The sequence below is a fragment of the Gracilinanus agilis genome, chromosome 6, assembly GCF_016433145.1.
Source record: "Gracilinanus agilis isolate LMUSP501 chromosome 6, AgileGrace, whole genome shotgun sequence".
Classification (NCBI taxonomy): Eukaryota; Metazoa; Chordata; class Mammalia; order Didelphimorphia; family Didelphidae; genus Gracilinanus; species Gracilinanus agilis.
In genome coordinates, this window is record NC_058135.1 from 161,777,453 (window position 1) to 161,797,549 (window position 20,097).

The following is a 20,097-nucleotide window of genomic DNA, read 5'->3' on the forward strand; positions in this document are numbered from 1 at the left end:
TAGCTCAGTGGATTGAGAGTCAGGCCTAGAGACGGGAGGTCCTAGGTTCAAATCCGGCCTCAGACACTTCCCCCCTATGTGACCCTTGGCAAGTCACTTGACCCCCATTGCCCACCCTTACCACTCTTCCACCTAGGAGCCAATACACAGAAGTTAAGAGTTTAAAAAAAAAAAAAGATAGTACAGATGTGAATAACCCAGGATGAAGAGGATAGAAGATGGCTTCTTTGGAGACACACACTCACATAATCCTTCGCTTTTTCACAGATAAGCTCTCATGTACTTCTCCACATACTCCCACTTTGAGGTATTCCTTCTCTCTCCTTTAAAATTTCCCAACTTTTTCCCAACTTGTTTATAAGTCTCTTGTAGACTTGAAAGGGATGGGAAGTATAGGGAGAGAGGCATCTAGTAAGTACTAAGAGCTCTGGACTTGAAGTTAGAATTTGGGTTCAAGTCTAACTTAACTGGCATTTTGTATTGCTTTGGTCAAGTTGCTTCACTCAACGCTATTAAAATCAGTGTAGATTTTATCTCCATTTATCTCATAGGATTCCAAGTGTCATTTGAGAATTATTTGTAGAAGTGCTTTAGAACCACTAAGTTCCATACAAGTCAAACTGAACATTATAGGACTTGAAGGTTTTCAAAGTGTTTTACAAAATATTAGCTCATTTGATCTTTGCAACAACTCTGTGAAACAATTAACTGGGCCTTCACTGAAGCATGGCAGCCTCTGTGTGTAGAAAGAACTTGACAGTCTAGATCATGGTCTGTAATTTAATTAGATGAAATTTAAAAGGGTGAAAGTGGGTTCCTACGCTTGAGCAAAAATAGCCTTCATAAGTACAAGTGGAGAAGAGGGAAGTTTTTCTGGGGGAAAAAAAAAGACCGGGGATTTTATTATGCTGCAAATTCAATGAGTCATCTTTGATTTATATGGTTGCCTAAAAAAGCTAATGTGATTTTGGGTTCAGTTAGTGGGGCATAGTTTTTAGGAGTAAGGATGTGAGTTCCTGTATTGTCCTGAGTTGTACATGCCAGAAAGGATATTGATAAGCTGGAGAGCATCCAGAGAAGGTCACCTAAGAAATTTATGCTGGGAGGACCAATTATAACTAAAGATGTTTAGCCTAAAGAAGACAAGACCAGGGGTGGGGCTGAATTGACCAGTGGGAATAAAATGGAATGGACAGAGGCTGGTCAGTTATTTTTAAGTAGTTTACGATTTAACTGGTGGGTTAAACTTGTTCTGTTTGGCCTCAGAGGGTAATAATCATTTAGGCATAGTAAAGGGGAAAATGCCCATTTCTAAAAATGGAATATGTTGCCTTAAAAAGTAGTAGATTCTCTTTTACCTTTGAGCATTTTCAGAGTCATTGAAAGAAAGACTGGATAACCATTTGTGTGGAAGGCATATTTTTAATACGTAAATTGGACTAGGATTCTGTGACTGGAAGGCTACTACTAAGACCCCTGTCCAATTCTATGATTTTGTGAATATGTAATTGCTAACTTTTATATATTGCTTTATGGTTTACTGTGCTTTAAAACATCATATCACTTACTCCTTAGGGAGTCTTGTGAGATAGTTGCTACAGGTATTATCTCTTGTTTTCCTCATCTGAAAAATGGGAATGTTATCCTTTACTTTTTACCTTGCAAGAATAAAGTGCCTTATAAATCTTAAAAGGTCAAGTATATGTGTTATTATTGCAAATAAGTAGCAAGACTTCTGGAAGTCCACATGACGGATACTATAACAAGGCATTTCTTCATACCATACTGGTTTCCTGTTAGGTATCAACTATCTCTAACTCTTCAAAAACTTAAATATGGCAGAAAATAAGGATCCATTTACTTTTCTAGAAATAAATTTGAGGGTACCGTGCACATTATGATATCCAAAAAGTTTTTATTTTTTTAGTGTGAAACCAGAAAAACACTTACTCATTTACTATCCATTTTATCTGAATAACCTTTTTGCTATTTTGCTTATTTAGAACTCTAGAATATTGAGTGTGGTAGGGTACCTTAAAGAACATCTCATTCAACTCCTTTATTTTACAGATGAAGAATTAGGCCAAGAGAGTTTTAGACTTTGCTTCTGACTTCAGTTCTGTCATTTTGTTTCTCTCATGATGTAGTTAACACTAAGAAGCTAATACTATATATTTATATTTAAGTAAATATATATCTATTATTCAAATTATTTAAATAAATATGTATTGTTCATAAATTATTTAAAATTATTCCTGCATTTTTCATATTAACATCCATGTCCATTTGGAATAGAGGGCTTTAATTTTTATTAATTGAAACCTTTGGGATTCGCTAGATATCTTTTGTTGCTATAATCATATCCTACTGATGATAATAATTCTCCCCCGCCCTCCTCACTAATCTTTTTAAGGGATCCCCAGAAAGGATTCCTGGGGGACAATCCTTTTATTTTCATTAGTTTTCCCAGATTCGTTTTCTTACATGCAATTAGAGTGCTCTCTTGACACATAGAAGAAATGTGATTAAATAAAAAGAGAATTTATTTGTTGTTTTAGGACTCCTGAGTTTAAATCCCAGCTCAGTATCTGTGAGACTGTATAGTTAAGTCACTTCTCTGAGATTGAACTGGTTGCTAAATTTCTTTGTACCTATAAATCTTTGTTCTTTAGTAAGACCAAGTGTTTTTTACCTCCATGTTTTAGTTCACTGGACTTTATTGCCTTTACATGCTACTTATAAATGTTTTTTACATAAAATATGCCAATTCTGTAAATATATCAGCATGTTATGTTAAATATAATGTTTTTTGTAATTTTCCCCAGGTTTTCAAGGACTTATAGACTTTTCTCACATATTTGAATAAGGTGAGAAAAAGCTGTCAGATTTCTAGCATTTGGTCTTAGGAAATTTTAAATTTGTAGTACTTGCTTCTACTCTTATCATTTAGTCTGCTTAATTCTGGCATCACGCTTTTTTTTGCACTTATTTCTACATTTTGAAACTGATATGTAACCACTTCTCTTGTTCCAGAGAAGGTCTGAACAATTTTAAAACCCTTTATCTTACTTGGTTCTGGTTAGAAATTAGAATAGGTAATTCTTTTGGAAAGGGTTTTGCTTATGCTAGAGTTTACTAATTAGAGTATATTAAGGAAACATTTTAGGAAATTGCTACAATAGAGAATTTATCCACTTTCTGCATATTGGAATGCCATTATTTCCTCCTACCCTCAGCCTGCTTTGTTCCCTATTACTTTAGAGAAGACCATGCTCCCAGTCTCATTCTCAATTTGGGCTTTGTCTTTGAATTCTCACTATCTCTTACTCTCCATATCCACACTGTTGTCAGGGCCTATTGATTTCAACCTCTGTGACATCTTTCCTATATTCTTTCTCTCCTGACATTGCCACTACTCTGGTACCAACCTTCTTAGGCCTTGATTATTGCAATAGCCTGCTGTTGAGTCTGACTGTCTCAAGCTTCTCCCTATTGTGATTCTTTTTTTTTTTTTTTAAATTTTTAAACCCTTAACTTCTGTGTATTGACATATAGGTGGAAGATTGGTAAGGGTAGGCAATGGGGGTCAAGTGACTTGCCCAGGGTCACACAGCTGGGAAGTGTCTGAGGCCGGATTTGAACCTAGGACCTCCTGTCTCTAGGCCTGGCTCTCAATCCACTGAGCTACCCAGCTGCCCCTGTAATTCATTCTTTATTCAGCCATAAAGTGATTTTTCTAAAGTGCAGGCCATTCCCCTACTGAATAAACTCCATTGACTTCCTCTTTCCTTTAGGATCAAATATAAAATGCTGTTTGACATTCAAAACCCATTATAACCTAGCCCCCTCCTACCATTCCTGGCTTCTTACACATTACTCCCTAACATGAACTCTATGATGTAGTGATATAGGCCTTCTGGTTGTTCTAAGCACAAGATACTTTGCTTTTCAGCTTGACTTTGGAGACTTTCTCTGACTCTCCCCTATACCTGGAATGCTCTCCCTCCTTCCTCCATCTATTGACTTACTGGCTTCCTTTAAGTCCCAACCAGAACCCTATCTTTTGTAGGAAGCCTTCTTTAACTCCTCATAATTCTAGTGCCTTCTCTTTATTAATTATTTCATATTTATCCTATATATGTAGCTTGCTCTGTATATGTATTTTTTTTAACCTTCCCTGCCATCTTAGAATCAATACCATGTACTGGTTCCAAGGAAGAAGAGTGGTAAGGGCTAAGCAATGTGGGTTAAGTGACTTGCCCAGGGTCACACAGCTAGGAAGTGTCTGAGGTTGGATTTGAACATGGACCTCCCATCTCAAGGCCTGACTCAATCCACTGAGCCACCCAGCTGCCCCTGTATTTTTTTTAATGTCCTCTCTATTTTGTTAGTTCCTTGAAGGCAGGTGCTCTTTGTTTCTTTTTATATTGCTAGCATTTGGCATGGTACCTGGCTCTTAGTAGACCCTTAATAAATATTTGTTAATTATTGGATTGATGTTTCCTTTTTTCATTGTCAAGATAATATTCTTAAATTAAAGAATTAAAGATTAAATTAAAAATTAAAGAAAGCAGATCTTATACCTGGCTCATTTACTTCATCTGTTTCTATTGAGCCACTCAGGTCTTCTGAAGCAGTACTTAAGGAGTCTTCATCTGCAAGAAAATGTATGAACAATGACTATATTCACATTCGTGGTATTTCATTTCTTCCTTTCAGAATACAAATATTTATTATTATTATCATTATTATTATATTATATACTGTGCTAAATTAAGTGACATCTTTAAAAAGTAGATTGGCTTTCAACTCATTTCCTTTTTTTTTAATAGAGTATCTAGGATGTTAAAATCTGATGGATAAGGGAATCATTAGAAGCCAGTAAAGACAGCTCTGCTAAAAGTAACCACCTAAATTCCTTCTGTGACCAAAAAGGGAGGGGGGAAACTTGGGGAAATTAGGAAAAGGGAAGATTGTGTCGTCTTTGACCCTCCTCCAGTAAAGATTTAATGAATACGCTTAAAGACCATTCACCCGTACCTCCGTCTTTTTTGGGGGTTGAAGAGATAGGTCTCCCCCAACCCCCATTTGTCTGCCTGCCTTCCTTACATGCTGGTCTAGAGCCTCAAGGCCCAGAGTGATGACCCCAGGCTGAGTAGCAAGAGATTAGAAAACAAACACTATAAAGAAAAAACATTAATATTGGACAGATTATACAGAAATCTAAAATAAGGAAATTAGATTTCTAAATTGTATTTCTGGCAAATAGATGATATTGTTTGAAAACAGAAGCATTTACTTCCAAGAAAAACAAGACCTGAAATAATTTGTTAACAAAAATCTACAAATAAAGAGATCTCTAGAAGCAATAGATAAGGAAATGAAAAATGATTGAAAAAGTAATTATTTGGAAATGATACTTAAGTACTCCAGATTAAATTTCATTAGTGTAGGTATTTGATCTAATAATTCAGTTCACAAATTATCCATGCCTGCCTATTCTTTGCTAGTCTTGTTCATGTCCTCCAATGAATTTGCCATAGGTGGTCCACCGATGCAATGAAGGCCCTCCCTTCTAATATTTATTATAATGGCTGTTTATCAGTTACTTATTTCTTTCACTATGTGATTAGCTCGTTTTTGGTGGCCATTTATTTCATTTTTGAAAAAATTCCCTTCTTTGACATCTTTGTTGCTTCCTACCCCACTCTTCTGTAAAAAAATTTGTTAGAAAAAGTCAACTCTTTGGGGACAGCCTTGGGGGACATCCATTTAGAGGAGAAACTGGATAAATGTGAACAATATGGAAAAGAACATAGATTTCTTTCAGGTTTCTCTGGGTATTAGAGGGAGAATTGAGAAAAGAAATGCTACTTATATTATATATATATGTTGTGAAGAGGATTCAAAGATAAATCAGATGTGAGCATTAGAGCATGTTTTGAGGGGAGGAACTATATAATGTAATAAATGTAATAAAGAATTTGATGTGAATCAAATTTTTGTATACATCACAAAATCCACCTGGGGGAAAAAGCATAGATATGTGATTAATGATTAACCCTCAAAGCTTATCTCACCATCATGCATGGATTCACACTGAGAAGTGCTATTAGTGTAGTTAATTTGGCAATGGCTTCATTCAAATAAAAGCCCAGAAAATTAAAAAAAAAATGCATTCAGGAAGAAAATTCCGAATATGATTTGCAAACCCCTTAGAACAGTGTCTGACATATAGGCACTGTATAAATGTTTATTCCCTCCCTCTCTGGAATTTTTCTCTAGAACAATCTTGACATGTAGTAAAAGTTAAAAAACAAAACAAAACACAAACAACCCATAACAGAGCAATTCCAGTGTTAAAAATATACACTGATAATTAATTTAAAAAAAACTCACTAAAGAAAAAGCTATTTCTTTAAACACAATAATAGTAGCATTATTTGTCATTGTAAAAAGCTATAAGCAGCCCCAGAGAGAGTGTCTGTGTAAGACATATAACAAACAGGAAGGAACTACTGAAATTCTAATACAGTGAAATTCTAATACAGAAAGAAGGAACAAAAGAGCAGAGCCTCTCCTACCTATGAATATAAGAGAGGAAAAATGAAACATGAAATTAAGGATGAAGAAATTACATTAGTTTAAATGATTTTGGATAATTGCTTAAAAAATTGTTTCTAATGGAGGAATTCCATGTGAACTGGAACAACCTCCAGGAATTGATGCAGAGTGAAAGGAGCAGAACCAGGAGAACATTGTACACAGAGATTAATAGATACATTGTGGCACAGTCATATGTAATAGACTTTTTTACCAGAAGCAATGCAATGACCCAGGATAATCCAGAGGAACTTGTGAGAAAGAATGCTGTCCACATTCAGAGAAAGAACTGTGGGAGCAGAAATGCAGAAGTAAAATATGATCGATCACATAGTCCGATAGGGATGTATTTAAGGTTTTGATGTTAAAGGATCACTCTACTGTAAATATGAATAACATAGAATTAGATTTTGAACAATGATACATGTATAACCCAGTGGAAATGCTTGTTGGCTTTGGGAGGGGGGAGCAAATAGTAGGAGATGGGGGGGATTATGAATCATGTAACCATGGAAAAATATTCTAAATAAAAAAATAAATTGTTTCTAGCATTAAACATTCTTGCCTGTCATTACATTTCTCAACTTACCTGTGTCTAAACTTTCCCTTTTTATGTATATAACTCTTGGGTTTTCAACTGTTACTTCTTTCTCTGGATCTTGAACTAGGCAAAAATAAAATCAGTATTGTCAGATTATATGATATAATTATTAGTCCTTGTTATTCCAAGTGTAATATAATGTTTTATTAAAATAATGATCACTTCATTTAAAACTTAATATAATGTGAAACAGAAATGTAAGTAAGAATTCTTCCATATTAAAGAAAATGAAATTACTTTCATTCTGGCATAAAAGTAAATTAATTTATTGGCTGTTATTTTGGTCCTATGATGCTAGAAAAAATAGTTGATTTCATATAAATAAGTAGTAAAATTTGCAAGATGGTTTTTGTCAGGTGGCATTGTTATGTAGTAGCATTGGAACTTCAGTGTCCTCTGCTTGCCATATCTTAGAATGTTTCTTACTAAACTGATAAAAGAGGTTTTACATTTTGAAAAACCTATTTAATGAAAGGGAGGGAACTCAAGACTTTAGAACCAAAACCTGTAATAAAGAAATAATCAGGTGATTTTGCAAATGCAAAGAGATTCTTGCAGCAATCCTGTATTACAAACCATGAGAAAGAAAGTTGGAAAGTGAAGTTAGAGAGTAAATAGGTAGTTGAGTTTGGTTGAAGCACTAACTATACACGAATTTATTATTATTATTTATTAAAATAATATTATTAATAATAATAATTGACAGTAGTTAGGAATGCCACACATAAGGTGAACCAAGTCCAGGTGAGTCTGGAGGAGAATAAGGCAGGAACAAGTCAGTGATGTGGATGAATTTCTTTGTAAACCAATTTTATAAGGAGAGAACACAGAACTCTTGCTAGCAGTAACGTTGGAGTTAATAACCTTTTTAAGACTAAGGCTATTATTATAACTACAATACAGAATGTCTTTTTGCTTATACCCAGTTTTCTTTGTTTTTGGTTCACTTCAGTAGTTTCATCGGTATAAGAAATTCCTGTTATGGAAACTCCCTCTATCAGTGCAGGATAGCTTACTTGGAATTTAGGTCATAAATAGAAAGGATCATCAAGGTCATCTAATACAGTCCTTTAGTTTTGCAACTTAGGAACCAGGTCAAGGTAGGTTTTGACCAGTGTCATTGAGGTTGTGTCAGACGGATTCTATGATTTCAAATCCAGCATCCCTTCCCCACTTTCCACTATAATCTTAGAACTAAGAGCATAGGTGATTTGTCCAATCTACAGCTAGTATATGTGTCTAATCAAGGTCTTCTATACTCAAAAGCAGAACATTTATTCACTATGCCAGATTGAGCTTCTGCAGCCCCATGGGTAGTTGGATGCTTTACCCTTCCTCCTATTTGGGAAGAGAGGTTCTACTTTTGTTGTTGTTTTACAAACAACAATACCTCTTGGCACCATTTGTCAGGAGAGGACACTCCTTTTTCCTTTCCTTACAATATCTTAATATCACATGAAGTGACCATATAGAGCAGTGATTCCCAAAGTGGGCGCTACCGCCCCTGGTGGGTGCTGCAGCAATCCAGGAGGGCGGCGATGGCCACAGGTGCATTTATCTTTCCTATTAATTGCTATTAAAATTAAAAAAAAATTCCCGGGGTGCTAAGTAATATTTTTTTCTGGAAAGGGGGTGGTAGGCCAAAAAAGTTTGGGAAACACTGATGTAGAGCAAGGGTTCCATGAACTTTTTTTAAAAACCATTACCTTTGTCTTAGAATCAATACTGTATATTGGTTCCAAGGCAGAAGAGTGGTAAGGGCTAGTCATTTGGGAGTTAGGAGACTTCCCAGGGTAGCACAACTAGGAGAACTTGTTTTTTTTTTTTTGTTTGTTTTGTTTTTTGTTTTGTTTTGTTTTTAATATTTTATAACTTTAAATATAGTCAATTTCCTTTCTAAACCTATATATTTTTTCATTTAAAAACATTTTGAGAAGAGCTCCAGGATACCAAAGGGGCCTATGACAAAGAAGGTAAAGAACCCCAATCAAGATATAAAGGAGCGAATAGGTAGGATGCTCCTTTGTGCTCTTTTATGTAAAATTCGAATTTAAAAATCCATTCTGAAATATATATTTAATAGAGGATTAAACTGTAAAGAACTCAGTGTAGAATATGTTATCTCTTTATATGTTAACCAACTAACTGATTTTTCCACTCTTGAATTTGAGTGGAAGGTAATCTGTAAAGGTAGATTTCAATTATGTGGTCTAGGATCTTATTTCTGCCACTACCTGTGAGATCTTCTGAGACACAATCTCTCTTGGCTTATTTTCCTTATCTGTGAAATGGAAAGGGTTGGATTAGATAGGTTCTAAGGCCTTTTTTAGTGTAAATTTGTAATTCTTTTATTAACATTTATTGGAGAATGAAAGATTCTCCTTAGGTGAAATGTCCAAATAACTGTTAATTTGATGAATATATATAAAAATAAATATTTAAAACATTTAAAAACCAGTTCTTGATAGCTTAACTGTTGAGCTTCTGTTTTGAAAGAATGTGTTGAACATCATTAAACTTTTTATTTTTATTAGATGAGTGATATAATAAAAATTTTTATAAAATATGGATAGCTTTGGACTGTTAATGAATTCTCCTATACCACTGTTTTTAGTTGATGATTCTCTCCTGATGTCTTTCTGTTAGTCTTTACATCTTCCTTCCCTCTACCCAGTTTCCATTATGTTACCTCTGGAGACTTCCCAGGTTAAGAGATTGTCTAAGGTAAAGTTTAGTGGCTGTGCTGGGATTTGAAGGGAAACCTTCTGATAACAAAATCAATGATCTTGCAACAAATTTGCCAAAAATTATTTCTAAAATAGATAACCAAGCTGTTAACATTGTTCCATTTATGTATTTGTAGTCCTAGAAACATTATGAAGGGGAGTGGGGGGCAGATGATTTTGTGCTCTGACCTAGGTTCTAGTTCTACCCCTGCAAATCATCACATGTATATGTAACTTTGAGCAAGCCACTTAAAGCTCTCTGGGCCTTATTTCCTTATATGTTAAATAAGAAGATTGAACTAGTTTGATTATCCAATATGAGTGTAACACCTTACTTGTAATGTTTTTTTGAGAGTTTTTTTAAAATACCTATATCACAAATTTAGGCTTGAAGGGGGGAAAAAATCACTTATGATTTTTTTTTTTACAGCTGTTTCTCCTAGGTTTTCAGACATGTTGCTAACTGAGCCTTCAACTACATCTTCAGAAATTACTATATAAATATAATTTTATATATTATTCATCTTAAAGAACAATGATTTCTAAATCTCATTTTTTTTCCCTTTAGAGTGTTTGTGATTGTGATTATTGCCCTCCAATTATTTCAGTTAACCTTCCCTTGGAAGGGGTTGGGACATCACCTTACAGATTTTTAAAAATAACTTTCATGTCATTCTTAAAATACAGTAACAGAAATTCCTCCTACTTCTCCAGTTTAAAGAAGAAAAAGAAAAACAATTATTGTAACAAGCATATAGGGTCATCAGGTAAAACAAATTCACATATTGTTGATGTCCAAAAGATATTTCTTCATCAGCTCCATCAGAAGGATGGGTAGAATGCCTGCCTTACTTATATTTGTATGTTATTTGATCCAAAACTCATTGGTGTTTTTTAAAGGTATTACAACTCCTCCAGGCCTGTTGAAGCACAGGGAGATGTCCCTTTCTGCATGCCAATTTTCCAAGAACTAATTGAAATATCTTTATTTTGACCCCATAATAAATTGTTTCCCAAATTCCTCTCTTATATCTTCATTCAGTTTTTTTCTTTTTTTTTTTTTTAAACCCTTAACTTCTATGTATTGGCTCCTAGGTGGAAGAGTGGTAAGGGTGGGCAATGGGGGTCAAGTGACTTGCCCAGAGTCGCACAGCTGGGAAGTGTCTAAGGCTGGCTTTGAAGCTAGGACCTCCTGTCTCTAGGCCTGACTCTCAATCCACCGAGCTACCCAGCTGCCCCCTCTTCATTCAGTTTTTACTTAGCCCAACTTAGACCTAAGTCCATAGATTCATGGAATTTTGATGCTGAATGGAACTGAAAGATGATCTATACCTCACTATGAGTGTCTTGGTACAGACACCTGAAAGAACAATTATCTTCATAGACCAACATTTCTATACCAGTACCAATAGAAACTGAGTGACTTGGGCAAGTCATTTAAGCCTGTGAACCTCACTGTTCTTATCTGTCAAATAGGGACAATAAAACACCTCTTTAGGGAATATTGTTGTTTTGTAGATGAGGAGGCTGACCTCAGAGAAATTAGGTGGTTTGCTTAAAAATCACACAACTGTATCATGGCAAAGACTGTAATTCTATTCTCTTCAGCAGAAATAGCAACAGCACCAGTTGATACTGTTTCCTGTGTGTTGAACATCTTCCTCTCACTTGTTCAGTATGAATCTACTTTGCCAGATACTTATATACTAGCATCTTCCATTTCAAAAACAATTTTACCTGCCTTGTTTTGTTCTAATTTCCTTGATTAATTACACTATTTACAAAACCAATTATTTCACTTTTTCTTTTATGCATCTTGCATGATTTTTACTTTGCATAAAACAAAATATTAAAATGCTTTAATACTTACCTATATTGTCATTTTCCATTTTTATATTTGTCTGTTTTATAGGTCTTTGTCTTCCTTTGTTTTCTAGTTTTTGTGATAGTTCTGTAGTATGTCCCAGAATAGCATCCAACTCAGCAAAAAATTTCATATTTTTTGTTGTTCCCAAGTCTTGAGAATTTTTTACAATTTTGTATTCATGTTTCAGGTTTTTATATTTTGTTCTACACTGTTTCCAGTCTCTGTCTATACCAACTTTCTGAAGTCTGGCAGCAATTTGTTCAAATATTCTTTTATTTCTCATGGTTCCCTCTAGCTGTTTTTGAATGTTTTTATCTGACCAAATGCCTATTAGAGCCCTGACTTCATTTATAGTCCAGTGTTTTCCTCCTTCATTTGCTACACTTGGAATAAATGTTGGATTATTAGAAGAATCCAGTATTGAAGTTGGTTTACCTATATTAGGTAGGATAAACAAAAGGGAAGGAGGAAAAAATTCTGTAAGAAATATTTTTATTTGGAAGTAGAATAACTTAATCGTATTCCCCCCCCCCCCCCATCCCTGAAATAAGGAAAAAGCAAACCATTAACTGGCAAAGCTGTTCCTTATCATATCAGTGTCTGAATTTATTAACACAATTGAAGATCATGTCCAACATTTTCCTAGGTTTTCTTCTCTACCAACTCAGACTCTTTCATTTATGACCGAGACTCATTGCCTTTCTGGAGAAGATGAATACACATCTTTGCAGCATGTGTTACTTACAGGAAAATGTTTATATAATGCTTAAAGAAGTGATTCAACCTAATTCTCAACCCATGTCTTCTGACATTCTCCTTGGAGGTTTTTACACCTTTGGAAAGCCATGGAAGTTCCATAAGGATTTGACACCCTCTGTTTTTTGTTTTTGTTTTTTAACCATGGTGGAAAAATGTAGGCTCTTTCTTCTATAAGGTTATACAAATGAATTTGTTTCCTTTTCCCCCTTGCCTTCTCTACTTCTGCCCTTTAAAACAATTAATTCCTTACTTATTCAGAAAATGGCTTAAAAAAGTTAATTGAAAAAGGAATTGTCATTTGGAAATGATTTCAGTTTCAGGTGATTAATATTTAATAAAAGTTAAAGAATCACTTGTTTTGGAATGCTGCTTCCTGTTTTATGTTCAAGGTAAAGGAAAGAGAGTGTAGGTCAGAATTACCATCATAGATATCTTTAGTCTTTGTTCTAAGGAGAGAAAAGGTTATCTTCCTAGTTTAGCTTTAGTAATGGAAAGAGAGAAGAGTTTTCTACTTCTGGTTAGAAACTCCTGCACCTTTATCCCATTTTTAGATTTAAGCTGTCTCACTTCCCATGGCTTTTTTTTTTTTTTTTTTTGTTTGTTTGTTTTGTTCCACCATACTATTACCTAGTTCCATTGGTCTGATATGGGAAATAAAAAGTAAAGGATCCCTTGAGATATCCTCATCATCTTCTAGTGCAACTGGTATTTCACCTGAAGGGAGAACAAAGTTTCCATTTGGCAATAAGCAAAGAGTAAAAAAGACTAGTACATTTGAATGTATTATATCCGTGTCTACATAGTGATTAGGTGATTATTTGTGATTTGAGCTAAGGTTAATAGCTTGCTACATGCTATTGTATTATTTGCCTTTCATCAGTGTTTTAATTTAACTTGTGCCATTCTGCCTTCAGTACAAAGGAAAGATCCTGGAACTAGCCAATTAATTGTTGTCTTGTAGTGTATCCAGTCTTTGCAAAGGTTAAAAATCAACTTTCTGCTCACATATGCAGTATATACAATTTGGAGTAGTATGTAGACCAAGTTTTATTTTCAATGCCCTCCAGATTTTTATTTTTAAAGGAACTCTTTGTTAATGTTTTTGTAATAGTCATCTAATTTTCACTGTTGTGTAACATGGCTTTTTAATAAAGTATGGTACAGATGTATTGAATTCATTTTTCAAGGAGGGTGATAATCTATCACCAAAGCAAAATTTAGGAAAAACTAGAGGACTAAACAATTCTAGAGGTTTCATTAAATTGGCATTTGAAGTCGAATCATAAATGCTATAAGTGTAAGGTATTTGATGTTTTGTTTTTTAATGTTCCTGTGATTTCATTGATGGAGGGCACTACTGTAGAAGTTCTTCTGTTAATGCAAATCATATGTAACTCTGCAACTTAAGAGTCTTAAAAGTCACTGGGATACAAAGAGGTTAAGTGACTAGCCAGTGTATCTCAGAACCTAAAATAAAAGTGGGACATTTATTTTGCCAGATATTTAAATTATAATATCCATATTGCAGATACTATTCAGTAAGCAAGCATTTTTACTGCTAGGTTCCTGGAAAAAAATTAAATGACTGAGTGACTGTTTGACCTTATTGGCCATATCATGTTAGGAAGCTAACATTGCCAGTTTAGTATAATAACAGTATAGAGATAAAATTGTTTACTAACAGTAAGCACTTGTGTGAACTAAAATTGTTTATAACATTAGGCAGCTACTGAATAGCATTTCTATTTGGGAATAGCATTATAGGATGGTGGAATTACCTTTTTGTTTTTGATTACTAACTGAAATGCAAAATATAGTCATATTTATTGCAGATAGAATTTAACTTAGGAAATAGTGTTGGTTATCTAATTTAAAAATTAAAAAAAGTATCACCAGGTATTCTGTACTGTTAAGCAACCTTTTAGAAATATATTTTATGAAGTATAATTTGATAACTTTCTCAACAATAGGAAGCTGAAAAGCTAATTTGGCCTAAGTGTCCCAAATAATTTTCTTAGTGATACAACTCTGGGCACATTTTCCTCCTAATAGGATGACTATATCCCCTGTAGAGCATCAGTTCTTCCTCTCCACGCTTTTATTATTTTATTATTTTCCCCTAATTTCTCAGGTTCTTAGGACCTAATTGAAGGATAGTGGCAAAGTGAGAAAAAAACTTGGAGAGGGGAAAATATCCTTTGACAGTAACTAGCTGTAGCCCTGTGAAAGGCTTGTGCAATCAAATGAGTGAGGTGCTTAGTAATAGTATATCCTTGTCAAAAAAGATTTCTTTAAAAATGCAATTGTTTAGAAGATATCATTCATGTGAATCAAGCTTTGCTCATCTTCACAGAAATTGAAGCAGTGAACATTGTTGAGTACTGAAAAACTTAAAAAATAAAGTAGGGATGGGAAGGAGGGTATATAGTTTTCTACTTGTAGCTCTAACTATATTGATTTATCAATATCAAAAGAGACATATAAATAATTCTATAAATGTCAACTTGTCATGGTTGTTAAAAAACTGGCTTATGAATTCATATATCGTGAGTTGATTGTTTTTTCCTATTGCCACCCTCCTTATAACATGATGCTAATGATTAATGTATTTATGCATAAATATGCCTTGAACAGACCCTGTAAGGCACATTGTATTGGGGGGGGAATATGACATACCAGCACACCAAACATTGAAAGACAAATATTTTTTGTTTTATCCAAGTTTTTTTTTTTGGTGTTATTTCTAAATCACAGTCACTTATAATAAATAGTGAAATTTACAGTTAATGTTGAAGAATGTAGTTTCAGATTGGTTTTTATTGGTGAAATAAATAAGTCCATTTAGATAAACATCTTACAATACAGCAGAAGTAAGAATCATGCACTACTTCAGTTGGAAAAGGCCCTAGAAAAATCTAAAATCGGGAGTTATAACCCTGTCTTTCATTATATAGATGATTAAACTGGAGAACAAATAGAAACTTCATGCTTTGTATTTTTTTGGAAAATAAATGAAAAAATAAATGCCTAATTTTGAGTTGTAGAAAAACATAATTTAGAAATTTTTTGTAGGTTTTTGATAAGCTAGAAAAAAATTGCTGTGACTAATTCAGGGTTCTATCCAGATTTTAAATGATAGACATTTCTAACAAATGCTCAGGGAGCAGTTGGCATTTAGTAGTTAGTGTCATTTTAATGAGGTTGTGCTGTTTTTGCAATGGTGCTTTTTATATTTGGAGCATAAATTAGGTATTGATTTTTTTAAAACTCTTGCTTCCAAGTTATGCATGTATTAATGTACTTAAAGCCTTTCATGCTAATATTTCATTACTAGAAATAAAACATAGGAAGAATACTTTTTATTTATTTTTTACCTTTGGTGTTCCCCGGAGCTGTACTTATGTCCAGCTGGGTCTCAGTTGCCAGGTACCTGCTGTCTTCATCCTCTGTTAATTGTGAGACAGGTTCATATTGTAATATCGCATCCAGCTCTTGAAAGAACTTCATAGTTTTAGAGACATCTCCAGAGTTGTGGGCATATTTGACTGTCCTGTATTCATACTTAAGATTTTTATACTTTGCCCGACACTGTTTCCAGCCTCTGAAAACGCCTTTTTCCTGAAGCCTTTTGGCAATGTAGATGAATATTCCTTTATTTCTTAATGTTCCATAAAGTTGCTTTCTTATGTTTTTTTCTGACCAGATACTTAGCAAAGCTTTAACCTCCTCTTCAGTCCAATGTTTCCCAGCTCCACTCTCCATGTTGAAAGTGACCTGGAAATGATTCACTATTTCTAGCCAAGATTTTGTTTCCTTGGAAACCAGACGACTGGTTGTCAATAAGCTCCACAGAGCTGAAAGGATCTAGTTTAACTGGTTCAAGCTGCCTGAAGGGTGTAACTTGAGAAACTGCCAAATAAGCAGGCTTTGTTATTAAAGGAGCTAAGACCTAAATGTTTATTAGTCTTTGGGGTATCTGCAAGAGTGGTAACCTATACTCCATTAAGAAGAAGAGCATAATTAAGCATTTTAAAAATCATTTTTTAGTTTTTTCTTAAGTAACTATAGTTTTACCCAACAAATTTATTAAAATCATAAAAGATGAACTAAAAGACAGCTTTACTGATGCCAGTGATGACCAGTTTGTCCTAATGACTCCAACATACTAATTTTCTGTAATTGACACACTAAGGATAAATAAGTGTGCCATTTGTATAGTGCTGTGTAATTTATAAAATGGTTTTTCTCGCAGTCCTGTGAGGTGGACAGTGTAGATATCATCTAATTGTTTATTTTTAACTCATACTTTCTTGTCTTAGAATCAATACTAAGTGTCAGTTCTGAAGCAGAAAAGAGGTAAGGGCAGTTAAGTGACTTGCCCAGGGTCACACAGCTAGGAATTATTTGAGGTCAGATTTGAATCCAGAGTTTCCCGACTCCAGGCCTGGCTCTCTATCCACTGTGATACATGGCTATCCCATATTATCCCAGGCTTGACATTTAGAAGGAAATTGAGTGTCATAGTCAGTAAAGTGACTCACCCACAACCCCACAGCTATCTTAAGCCACAAATCTTTAGACTCTCCATTATTCCATGATGGTAAGTACAGTTGGTAATTTTAATGTATTAATTATTGTTAAAGAAGCAGTTGTTTAAGATATAAAAAAAAGAAAAATATTGATGTGTTCTTAAAAAGCTGGTAGGATATATTCATTAGGAAATGTTTAACAGTAAATAATTGGTTTGTATATATTTGGAAAATAAACTTAGTTCTTAATACTAATCAATCAATTTAATTAAGTTGAACCTTCTGTCAGACTGAATTGACACGGTCAGAAGAGGCAAGTTGGTTTTATATGGTCATATAACCTTATTCTATTGTCAGTTTTAGGTTTCAGTTCAAAAAATATTTGTTAATATGCTACTGTGTTCAAGGTATTGTGAAATTACAGGCCTTGAAAAACCAGACTCTCAGAGTATCAGGGAGATTCCAGAACAGCTATCTATGGTTTGTAGGGAAATTTAATAGGGTCAAAGGAGAATTGTAGAGAAAGTGCTCTAGGAAAACAGAGGTGACACAATCGTTCTTAGCTTAAAATGAAAAGAGAGATTGTAAAAGACATAAGGTATACATTACAGACTTAGTTCCTAGAAATATAAAGAGAAGAGAATTACAGGTGGAGATTTGGGAACAACAGCTAGTTAATCTAGTTGGGCTGGCAGGCAGAGTGCAGAAAGGTGAGGGATATTGAAATAAGGCTAGAAACATAAGCCTGGATTTAGGGAAGTGAACCAGACCAGGCTTAAGGAGTATCTAGTCTATTTTTTAGGCAGTAGAAAGTCCTTAAGATTTTTGAGCAGGGCTGTAAAGTGGTATAAATTTTATATTTTGTATGTAGTCTAATTATGTTCTTCAGCAATGTTTATCAGGTAGACAGTTTGAACAGTGTTACCTTTCTATGTTCACAGGGGTCAGGAGAGTGCTGGGATTGTAACAAGCGATGGATACGGTTTAATGCCAACAATCCGAACACACAAGGTAATGTCATGCTCTTTCATTTCCTGGTTGTCATTAAAAACAAGTTGATCATAATTTTTATTAAAAGCACAGCTAGCAATTTATTGAAAAAAATATCTTTAAAAGCACATAATAAGAAGTGATGGGATTTTAATGTTACCATGTCCTTTTTATCTTCATGCACTGATATTCATAAGAGCAGCAAGTACTCAATCATTTTGGGAAATAGTGGCATTTTTTTGAATGTAGAGGTCTGCTTTATAGTATCTGCCTCAAAGTGAGGAGGTAAATTTAAGAAATTAATATTTATTAGGCTTAGGAATTCTCTTTCGAATTCTCCTTCATTGGTTACATAGGGCCAAAGTGAATTAGAGCCTAAATGTTTATTATATTTCCTTCAAAGAGTCAACGTTTATTAATGTTTCAGTTGTCCAATTCTTTCTTAATTGTTGTGGGGTGGGAAGGGGAAGACATCATACCCATATGAAGCTTGAGTTTTATCTCTTTATTTCTTATCTGCTTATCTGGAAATACAGATTCATACATAAGTGTGATGAGCATTTTCTGTCCTTTTACTGATAGCAAGTTTTGATTGTTTTTGTATAATGAATTATTTGACAGGTAGTTGGTTGATTAACACTCAGAATCTAGCATCATAGATGGAGTTAGAGGTCGTCCTTAAACTTCTTCAAGACCAGACAGGTTTAGTGACTTGTCTGAGGTCACATAGGTGAGTGAATAGCAGAGCTAGAATTCTCAGTACCTTTGATTCCATTTTGCACTGTTGTTTCTACTATAACTGGCTGCCTCCTATAGAACCTACTCTTGCCTTGGGTTTACAAGAACTTGTTCTCTGGCAGTGGGCAAAGATAATCAAAATAGTTTTAATTTATAACATATCCATGGGATAGTTGTGGTTCACTATGAGAAGAATATATGGCTTTTATTTAAACTAAGAGTTTGCTCATCTGGTACCCTGAACTTTTCTTTTTGTGATTTTCAAAATGAAGTTTTGCTTTTTTTTTTTTTTCCCAGCCAAAAAATTCAGGCTTATTTGCACCTGATTTTTAACAGTATTCAGTGTCCTTTTGGGTTCCACTGGTTTAAAAAAAAAAAAAGGCAACTTTTTGTCCGTATATTTGGCAAACAAAAATAAGAATAAACAATTTGCTAAGTTAGAATTGAGATTTCTCATTCTTGAGTACTTTTCCTATTGCTTAGCTGAGGTCAACAACTGTTTTTGTTTTTATCATTTTGTCCCTAGCACAGTCTCTTGGATTATTAATGTGAATAAGTCACATAAATGCTCATTCGTGTGAATTAATAACTATCTTAGCAGTCTGTTTTCCTTTAGGTTAATCAATTTACTTTTATTTTATAAGGGAATGGGACTTGTAAACCACGTGTTTACTGAAGATAATTTGAAGAAGTTATATGTTTCAAACCTTGGAATTGGCCACACAAGGTACGCCACCACTGGAAACTGTGAATTAGAGAATTGTCAACCCTTTGTTGTTGAAACACTCCATGGAAAGATTGCTGTGGCACACAATGGAGAATTAATAAACTCTGTTTATCTGAGGAGAAAGGTGAGAGTTCTAAGTGCTTTTTTTCTGAGGAGTCAGTGGTGGATTTTTATGACTTAAGTTGGGAAAGTGTATTGTCATAATATTAGATAACTCAGTATGCTTAGAGTACATTAAGGATAATTTGATAAGAATAATTTGATAAGGAATGTTCTTTACTTGGATCATATGATTAGAGAGGAACTTTCTAGGATACAAAGGGCTCCCGACCAACTTCCTTCTTTCCCTCTCTCCATAATTTCCATACTCATGCATAAGAAGTGGAAAATAAAATATAAAATTAAGAAATCAAAAACAGTCTTAGGCATATGTCCTGAGAACAGAGGTAAAAAGAATGATAATTCCTTTTGGTACCTTGTCATTATTATGGAATCTTGGAGACTTCCTCAAGACTTAGTTTCTCTGCTTTCCTTTTTCAAGTACTCACTGCTAATTC

At 34.3% G+C, this 20,097-nt stretch overlaps 1 protein-coding gene across 1 annotated transcript in view; it reads left to right on the forward strand.

Moving 5' to 3' along the window:
- The window catches only part of PPAT (phosphoribosyl pyrophosphate amidotransferase), a 49,428-nt gene that overhangs the window by 13,837 nt on the left and 15,494 nt on the right, over positions 1-20,097 (forward strand). The window contains exons 2-3 of the mRNA XM_044680099.1: positions 18,027-18,096; positions 19,458-19,664. Coding sequence (XP_044536034.1) covers positions 18,027-18,096; positions 19,458-19,664 — 277 coding nt within the window. The remainder of the gene's footprint in view (positions 1-18,026; positions 18,097-19,457; positions 19,665-20,097) is intronic.